This window comes from Patagioenas fasciata, chromosome 1 (assembly GCF_037038585.1).
Source record: "Patagioenas fasciata isolate bPatFas1 chromosome 1, bPatFas1.hap1, whole genome shotgun sequence".
NCBI lineage: Eukaryota > Metazoa > Chordata > Aves > Columbiformes > Columbidae > Patagioenas > Patagioenas fasciata.
Genome location: NC_092520.1, coordinates 177812873 through 177822491, shown reverse-complemented (window position 1 = coordinate 177822491; position 9619 = coordinate 177812873). Strand labels below are relative to the sequence as shown.

Below are 9619 nucleotides of genomic sequence, written 5' to 3'. Positions count from 1 at the left end.
AAATAAAATAAAACAACAACCAAAAAAACCAAAACAAAACAAAACAAAACAAAAAAACAAGTGTAGCTTAGGAGAGGGATTTTCAAAAGTTGTCTTAATTGCTTTGATTTGTAATTGCACAGGATGGCACAAGGCTTGGTCAGATCATGCCCATGGCACATGGGACACTATGCCTGATCTGCACAGTAGCAGATTTCAAGTTATGCTCGTGGATTGTGTCTGGGGGCTGCCTGTGAGGCAGCTGGCAGACAGACAGGTCTAGAAGTACATCATCATGCTGTATCTGCTCCAGAAGCTGCTCTCATACTGCAGGACAGGTGTAGCTGCTATGCCAGGCCAGCCATGAAAGCTCTTGGAAATCCCTTTATGCCACTGTGTTACAGCAGCTCTCCTTCAGTGGGACAGAGTCACTGCCAGACCACTTGTATGTCCAGTTCTTGGTTGATTTTCACGCCACTGGTATAAGAATCTGTTCTTAGCACAGAAGCAGTGTGTTGTCTGTCGCTTCCTCGTTCTTTATATGATGGTTTGTATGTAGGCCTGAATCCAGGGAAGGAGAATATCCAGCTCATGGATGGCCTTGTAGATTCCCTTCTCTCCAAGCTGTCAGAAAGATAAAGATGTTGGAAAAGAAACTACCCACAGTACTTGAACAGTGCAGCTGGGAACGAGCTCTTCCTGCTCTTACCTTAAGAAATGTTTTCTTTAACTTTTTGACAGCAGAAGTTAACCTTGTGGATGGCACACATGGAAGCTAAAGGGAGGAGAAGAAACCAGAAGAGCTTGTTGCAGCAAAGATGCTGATGTCAAAACATAGTGATGAGGAAAAGTCCAACCCACAGTGTGGCACCATAGGACTACTGGTAAAATGTGTGAACTCATCATTGTTTCAGTATCTACTACAAATGTATTATTTCACCTGTAAGCTTCCCAGAAAGTTGAGCTCACAGCACAAAAAGTTGCAATATGAGTGCGACTATGTCTTCATATTAAACACTGTCTATTTGTCTCGGGGATCTGTGCATCTGCTGCAGTTCTAACTTTTGTACAGCGCAGCCTAGCTTTAAGAGTTAAGTCTCTTTAACATTGAACTTCAGAGAAGGTGAGGCTAAGGGCCAAAGACCTTCGCACAGAGGGTAATTTTTCATATTCCTGCAAACTCTCCAAGTGTGTTTATAAAGTTAATTTATGCTTCCCCCCATTTCCCTGCCTATTCCTCCACTCTCTGGCTAATGACAGGCTCATCCTGCACCCTTTTTATCAAGCTAAATTTTCAATTAAGATCATTGGGAGTTGTGTCAGTAAGACTCTACTCAACTCCCAGGCATCCCACCCAAATCAGTCAACAATGTCATATTTTCAAGTTCGGATGTCCCTCTACCCTTCCCCCTCCACCTGACACAGTTCTGTGATATTAGAGACACGGGATCCATTATAACTGCAAGATTTAAGTTGGAAGCTGGTTTTAGGAAGGAAAGAGCGGATCGGTTCATTCTACAGAACCCAAAGGCTGAATCCCGCGTTCAACCCACCCAGCCGGTGCACGGCTGACAAGGTGAGCGGGTCGGTGCTCTGTCCCAGGCGGTCGGCAGCAGCGGAGAACCGGAGGAGACGCCGGCGAGCCGCGGGCGGAGCCGGCAGGGGGAGCCCCGCGCTCGCTCCGCACCCAGCGCCGCCGCTGGCCGCGACGGGCTGGGTCCTGCCCGCACCCTCCGGCTGGATGGGGGACCAGAGCTGGCCGGCTGGGTCTTGTGGAGCTACCTGACAGAGCTTTCTGAGCAACACGGCTTGCTGACCCCTCAGCGCTCCAGGTCTTCCCAGGGGAAGAATCGTTCTTTCAGGGGAAAAAATGGCAAAATCGGATGTTTTCCAATCTATGAACAAGGACACGGAATTACAGAATCACAGGATGTTAGCGATTGGAAGGAACTTCGAAAAATCATCTAGTCCAATCCCCCTGCTGGAGCAGGAACACCTAGGTGAGGTTACACAGGAATGTGTCCAGGCGGGTTTTGAATGTCTCCAGAGAAGGAGACTCCACAACCTCCCTGGACAGCCTGTTCCAGTGTCTGTCATCCTCACCATGAAGAAGTTTCTTCTCAAATTTAAATGGAACCTCCTGTGTTCCAGTTCCCATTGCCCCTTGCCTTATTATTGGTTGTCACTGAGAAGAGCCTGGCTCCATCCTTGTGACACTCACCCTTTAAACAGTTTGAAAAGGAAAAAGGCAGAGGTTCTCAACTCTCTTGAAAAGAGGTGATTGTTGAAATGGATGGTTATCCCTTTATTCTACCTCACCTAGGGGTTTGAAAAATGAGCACAAACATTTTTAAGCTACCTTCTGTGCTTCTTGAAGTCATCTTGTGGGATGAGAGTGTCAATAAAAGCAACTCTAATTTGTAAACCTTTTAACATCTTCTAAATAGGGCAGTTTGTTCTGACTTGGGGCTTTTTTTTTTTTTTTAAGGTCAGTTTGCACAATGCAGATTTCCACATAAATCTTTCAGTAGCAGAACTGACCTTAAATGACTGTGCTGACTGGAGTGGTAATACGCATTATAAACTCTGTTCTTCCCACAGAAAGAGCAAGTAGACAAATGAGCAAGCAGGTAAGCTTGCTCAGTGCAAGCAGCGCTACAACCTCTGCTGGATGTCTACAAGCTCTGCCAATGATGACAGAGTAATGACTAAAAATCCTGCGCTGAATATATTGTCTTTCCATACTCTCCTCAAATATGAGAAAAAACTTCCATAACCTGCTACTGATGCAGGAATATAAGCCCATCCTCAGAAGCAACTTTATACTGTTCTCAGTGATGTTGCTGGCTCAATAGAGCACATGAGCAATCAAACAGGTGTTTGTGGCCAGTGGTGCTGCAGGGGATGCTCCCAGTGTCCAAGGGAAGTATCGGTTCTGTTTACTGTGCAGTCATACGCTAAATGAAAGAGCCTGATTTCACTGCAGAAGAGGGGTTCAGAGATTTTAGTACCTGTTTTTGAAAAACAGGACTTGGGCTCCTAAATCATTAGAAAATATTAATGTTTCCTTGTCTGGACAGGATCAAGAACTAGTAGGGTAAGAAACATTATAATATAGCACAAAGTATTTGGAAATGTTTTGGAAACAAATATTGTTAGTATTTTAAAATAGTATGCATGCCTCTAGCTGGCTGAATTAGAGCCTGAGTTGATGAAGGAATATAGGGTGGGTATGTATATAAAAGTATCGCTGTTTCCCTCAGTTGTATAAAAAACTTTGTGCCTGAAAGGTAACAAATTTATCACACCATTATGTTGCTATTGTGGAAAACCCTTCTGATAAACATCTTATAACTCAACAAGATAATAAAAATGAAAAATAAAAATGGAGGAGATTATGTAGATGAATAAATTAGTTTGCTAATTTATTGAGGAATAATATGATAGACAGATCCAAAACTTGATATTAGCAGAGGATCCATTATTTCTATTCTGTTCACAGGTTCTGTTATTCTTTCGCATGATTTTGTATTGTTGGTTTTGAATTAATACAAATACTTTAAAAAATGTTAGCTTCCAGAAGTGAGATGTCTGCTAGTAAATAATTTCTCAAACAGCTAATTTTTGTGTACTACCAGAGGAAGCCTTTTCTCTCCTACTAGTATTTTTTAACATCCAGAAATGTAAACTGTTTTGTTTAGACTTGTGTTGGATAAAACACTGGCATTAATTATGAAAAAGAGAGGAGAAGCTTTGAGAAATGAACAGCATTTTGTCTCCATACAGCACAGAAACAAATGTACTACTAAGTTATATAGAAAGCTCCAGTCATTGATGGTATTTCAGAGTAACTGATATCCTGAATACAGTCACAGTTGACAGTCTGAACTTCGCAGTGTGTACTGCCACTTCTATGCCCAAAAGCCAACTGCAAAACACCGGAACGACAAAAGGCTGAACACTGTACTGCTAATGGAATAGAACTCCTGAATGGAACTAATTGAACTAAGGACCAGGAAAACCCAAACAGAACTAATTAAATTAGCTGGTCAGGAAAAACAAACAAACAAACAAACACAACAAACAAACAAACAAACCCTCTAATTATATGCCGAGAATGACACTGATGGTAGGGAATATTCTATTGATCAATCTGGATGTCAATTTAAGTGCTGTCCTGTCTGTGCTCACCTCTTACTGACTTGCATCTGTAGCTGGACAACTGAAAAAGTCCTTGGTTTTCTTGACAACTGCCAAAATATCAGTGAGTTCTTACATTCCCTTCATAGAAAATCCCAAACACTAGAAAGCTACTGGAAGAAAATATTAACTCTATCTCAGGGAGGAAGCAGCATTGTCTCATTCAAAACAAAAGACCATCCTAGCTGTCAGGGAGGAAAGATTTTAAGTACATGGGAAATTAATTCAATTTCAGTCAAACCAGCACAGGTCTAATTGCTTTTCCAGACAAGAACGAAATCTCTGTAAAGTATATAATAGCATACAATATTTGGAATTTTGACAGACACAGATAACCACAGCAGTGTCTTGACTGCTGTGAATAATGACTGCAAATTGTGACTGTTTAACGTGGTTTTAAATGCAGAATCCTGAAAGCTGGTGGAGCTTTCTCCCACTGAGATTTGAATCTTTTTACATTATACAAATATTCCATACATTATACAAATATTCTAGGTGTGTTCTGAGCTATAGCACTGCAAAGAGTTCCCTGAAGCTGCTTGGTTTTGCATTGGAAATATTTGTGTGCATGTAGAACCCATGTCCTTTTCTTTCACACTACCATACAATTCTGATTAGAAAAAGTTTTAATTCATTAACATTCCATTGACTGCTCATACAGCCCTTACTTTTCAAAGTTATTATAGACATTCACCTGGATATCCAGGGCTATATTTCACCCTAAGTCATACTTTACTTTATGGTTCATTATGACTTGTGATAACTGCAGGTTTAGGGGAGAAAAAACCAGCCATAGAACATGAAGTTTTAAGGCACACCCTGTTGTCATTCATCTATCCTTAAAATTAAGAGAAGAAATCACTCACAAGGGACAAGTGTTGCTTTAGCACCATAATACATAAGTATGCATACTTGCATGGGCAAAAGTACGCTTTAACTGCTGTCCTGCTGTTATTTACAGGGTGGGATGATGACATGGTGTTGGTAAAAAGTGATTCTTCCCTAGGACACCTGGGTGCCTTGTAGGAACATTTTGCCAATGGGCAGCATCACTCCCTGACAACCTGCTCCGACTGTGGGCATAGCCAACACGTGGAAACTGCTCCAATGTGTTTCATCATTGCAGTTCCTGATTACTGATGAGGCACCACCAGCTCTTTCAAAATTTGTTATGGAGGAGCAGAGGTGACATGTGAGTAAAGATTACACACGTCCAGTGGTTGCACTGTTGAAGAATGAAAGTGTAACCAGTGTTACACTGCTGAAATTTGAGGAGCCACATTTCTCGCTGTGATTACCCGGTCTCATTGCAGCTTTGGTGCTGAAAGAGCAGCACAAGGTGACATCATCAGCAGGGAAGTGGCTTGTCTCCATGGTATCTCCAGCATTTTGCCCACTACCCACAAGCTCATTCTGGAAGGAAATGAGTGGTATTAAGCTTTCCCATTCCCAGAGGGGAAACCTTTGAGAACTTGGGTCCTTTGTAATGTGAGGCACACCACGAGTCTGAATACTCTCTCTGTCTGCAGAAAAACTGTGAAGGAGACTTTCCCTAAAATGTCAGCTGGACAAAGTTAGTTTGGCTCTCAGGAATATACTTACACAGGCATTCATGTTTGCTTGCAGGACCTGGAAGGCACTAGTAATGTACAACCTGTCACGTGCTGCTCCAAGATGACTGAAAACATTTTTCACATAAAAGGAGAGGAGCTGATGTCGAACACTGCAGTTTGTCTGAAAACAAAACAGGTAAAGAATTTCCTTTCAAATCATCTTTGGCCAAAATCTTCAGCCTCACAAAAATATGTGTGTTTAGAAAGTGTACAATCAATAAAAACATTTTTGTGAATTTGATTATCCCATTGGATTGCTTCCTTTCTTTAAAACAGCTCAAAGTACCCCTGTGGTTTCTGAAGGAAAGGCAGGAGGATGCTGTGCTGTCAGCCAAATGAGTATTGGTAAGATCAACCATGAACAAAAGTGACAGCAACAAATCCATTTAACACACAAAGAATAAATGGAAGATAACTTGAGGGGTTGTCAGTCCATCTTGGCCAAGTTTTAGGAGTCATTATGAGTGCCATTGTCCCATTCCTCCACATCAGTGTCTCATACCTTTTGAGATGCTGTAGGGTATCCCACCCACCCCCAACTGCTGCTCCGGAAGCAGCCAGTCAACCTGTACTCGCTGTGTCATATCTACCTGTCCTGTGGGATCTCTTGGATACCCAAAGGTATTTCAAATGGCTATCTGCCTGGTTTTAGGCAATGGAACCAAGTTTCAGGTATGAAACTCTCACCAGGAGGGTAATGCAGCTACAGATTAAGCCACCCAGATGCAGGTTTCCATTTGTAGATCCCACAGAAAAACAAGGAGCCTTCACTCCCAAGGTAATCAATGAGATCCAGGGGAGTTCAAAGGACAGTAGATCTCTGCTTAGGGTTGAACTGATTCAGCTAGCCCTGCTGACTAGATCTCTGCATTAGGAAAGCTAAAATATCTCTCACATTTAGCAGTCACAAACAGACACCCCCAGTTTAGTCTCAGTCCCATGCTGAATCGCACTGAGGAACTCTCACGTCCCTCTTCCAGTGCAGCTGCAGAGGTCAAAGCCCAAAACAGGTCCTTGGGTGTCCTGGTTGCTCTGCAGCACCCATGGACTATCTTTGGTGACACACACCCTCAGCAGGAAGTGTCTCAAGTGCTGGGACAACAGTGGCCCTGGCACTCATGTGAATGGGCTGGTGCCTGGAGAGCATTGCTGCGGAGGGTGACACGCAGCCAAGCGCTGACAGGAGGAGCAAGTGCTACCACGAGCACACTCCTCCCTGAAATGGCAAACACCCTTAACACAAATCTCCTGACAGAACACCACTGCAACCACCTAGAAAGAAGTGCGTCCAGACAGGCTTCACAAATCCACCTCTTTCTCCCCATACCATGCTCAAAACTCCCCTCATGTCTCAGAGGAAAATCCCTTCTATGGGGCAGAGATAACACTCTTCCTCTAAGCGAAAGACTTCATTAAATGCATGGGTCTCATAAATATAATGTCCTTCCCAATTAAATACAAGTGATGTTTGTGTCAGCTGTCATTCCTTTTGATCACGCATTCCTATCTCTGTTGACCAACGGGAAATAAAAAAAAAATGGAAAACCAGTAGTATAAATCTTACCATGAACAGCATTTTTGTTGTCTTTTTAAGCAATCTTGTGTTCTTGATGAGATCCTTCTGTAAAATATAATGTGCCAGTATTAATTAACCTAAGCAGAGGAAGGAAAAGAGAGTTTTAAGTCTGCTTTGTACAAAACTTAGTAGTAATAATCATCATCACCACCATCATCATCTTACTCAGATGTAGGATGAGGACTTAGCAAATCTGTGTTCCAATCCAAGTCTAGCTACAAACTCCTTTCGTGGTAAACTCCTTGGCAACTCATCCCACCTCTCTGTGCATCTTCTTTATTCCCATCTTTACAGAAGGAGTAGCAGCATTACCCTAGTGCTCTCAGGACTGTAGAGATCATTCGGCTTATTGAAGTTTCCAGGTGCTCAGTAATGAAGCTGGTAAAGAAGCATCTATAAATAAACTTTTCAACTAGTGGGGTGAACTTACAGGAACAGATGATTTTAAACTAGTTGCCTTGATATACAGGTTCTCTGTCACTTGGTAGAGGAGTCCTTTTCGGCAAGTATGCTTTCTCATAGGCAACTTTTTGCCTTCCGCAGCAAAAAGACAAAGCAGAACTAAAAAACGCCCAGAGCTGAAAATAGAATATACTTTCATCTTCGCTCCCAAATCTTCGTGCCTTTATAGTCACGGCAGCATATGTGATACAGCAAGACTGGTTAGATGATAGAGGTTAACCTAATTTTGTTAACCCTCAAAGCAGCTTCTGTGCTGAGATGCTCATGTAGATAACCTATTGCTTGTGTGCTGGCTGATCAGTATTGTTGCTGTGCTTTTTTATACATCTTGCTCCACTTTCAACAAATTTGACCACAATCATCTGTGACGTTTTTCTAAATGGTATCTCCATATTTACTGGCAGCAGGGTCAAGGTTTCCAAGAAAGAACTTCCCTCTCATGTGAGAAGTCTTCTTTCATTAAAGTGGTGGTCAAGTAAGGAAAAAGTAGTCGAGTTGGTTAATTTGGTTTCTTAACAAAGTATGTCAAATGTGTGATTTTTTAATTAATTTTTTTTTCCCACAAAACCTTATGGTAGCACTTTTCTGAAAGGTAATGACCTGGAGAGAAAAAAATCTTTGCAAATTTACTCTAAGCAGTAACAAAGTACTCTAAGTAGTAACAAAGGAGATTGCTGCCTACTTTGATTTCTGTCATTAACCTTTTGCTGGGGAAGGATTTCCCCCTGTAGAAGCAGCTGGCTGTTTAGAGGGCCTCAGGGAGGGCTCTGCTCAAGGACTGGGACATGCCTTGGCTGACAGGTTTCCTCATGAGCCCGCTAAGAGCAGCAGGCACTGGGCAATAATGTCCAAGGACCCAGCATACCCACCATCAGTGTGCTAAGAGTAAAACCATGTAGTCAGATGGTCACTCTTCTACAGAGTTGCTCAAACAGACATTGGGCAGTCTACATCTCTGACCTGTTTCTGAGACATCCAAATGCTGAGGGTTTCTCAGGTACTACTCCAGACATGCAAGGAGTATCACATCGAGGGTAGACTTGGAAACACTGAAGTGACACCAGCAATGTGAAGCTGTTAAATCAAGGGCAGATGTAAGTCAAATGTCAAGACCCTTGGGGTTGGCTGAGGTGCGTGCAAGAAGAGGGCGAAAACAGTTTTTGTCCTAGCATAGCGATACTTCAGCCTACAGTGATACCATTTTTGTTGAAAGCAAAAGCAAGCTCTTGAAATGTTAACCCAGGACAGAGATTTTTACTCTTTTAATGTTTCAAGAACAAAACAGAAAGGCTTAAGAAGATCAGAGGAAATTGTTTAAATGACAATTGATACCACTCAAGGGGGCTTTGAGGTGCTAGAACCAGCAGAAGAGCTGCATGCCCGTCTATGGCACCACCAGTGTATCCGTGTCAGGGGCATGAGCTGGCTTTAGGAGGAAGAACAGTGAGATGAGGTGGTTAACAAACTCACTTGGCCTTGATCCCACTGACCATTTACGCGAACACGCATGCAGCCTCTGGGCCAGACTGGACTGGATCAAACTTCAATGAGCCCATCTGTAACAGCTCTGGGAAATGCGTTTTCCCACAGGACCATCCACACATCCCAGTAGCTTCACCACCAGTCCAAGGACAAAGAGAACCAACAAAGGGAAGAGAGCTTAGACTTTTGGAAAGTAGAGATGATGGAGACCTGGGGTCCTATGTGCATTTTAGTGCTCATTAGAACTGTGATCTCTCCTTAAACTCTCTAAATGCTACCAAGCTTACCAGATGAGGTGCACCAAACC

General features: G+C 42.7%; 1 protein-coding gene across 1 annotated transcript; it reads right to left on the bottom strand.

Moving 5' to 3' along the window:
- Positions 1 to 516: 516 nt before the first annotated feature.
- On the bottom strand, positions 517 to 7969 carry IL26 (interleukin 26). Its single transcript, XM_065838048.1, has 5 exons — positions 7799 to 7969; positions 7357 to 7413; positions 5782 to 5913; positions 689 to 754; positions 517 to 603 (listed from the first exon to the last, which is right to left on the bottom strand). The coding sequence occupies exons 1-5, from the start codon at positions 7967 to 7969 to the stop codon at positions 517 to 519; spliced, it is 513 nt and encodes a 170-aa protein (XP_065694120.1).
- Between the last annotated feature and the right edge of the window lie 1650 nt (positions 7970 to 9619).

Excerpts from the sequence above, each read along its gene's own strand:
- IL26 (XM_065838048.1), bottom strand. The coding sequence starts at position 7,969 with ATGAAAGTATATTCTATTTTCAGCTCTGGGCGTTTTTTAGTTCTGCTT. Across the intron at positions 7,414-7,798 it reads GTTTAAAATCATCTGTTCCT|AAGGATCTCATCAAGAACAC; the intron begins GTAAGTTCACCC and ends TATATTTTACAG. Across the intron at positions 5,914-7,356 it reads CAACAAAAATGCTGTTCATG|ACAAACTGCAGTGTTCGACA; the intron begins GTAAGATTTATA and ends TTTTGTTTTCAG.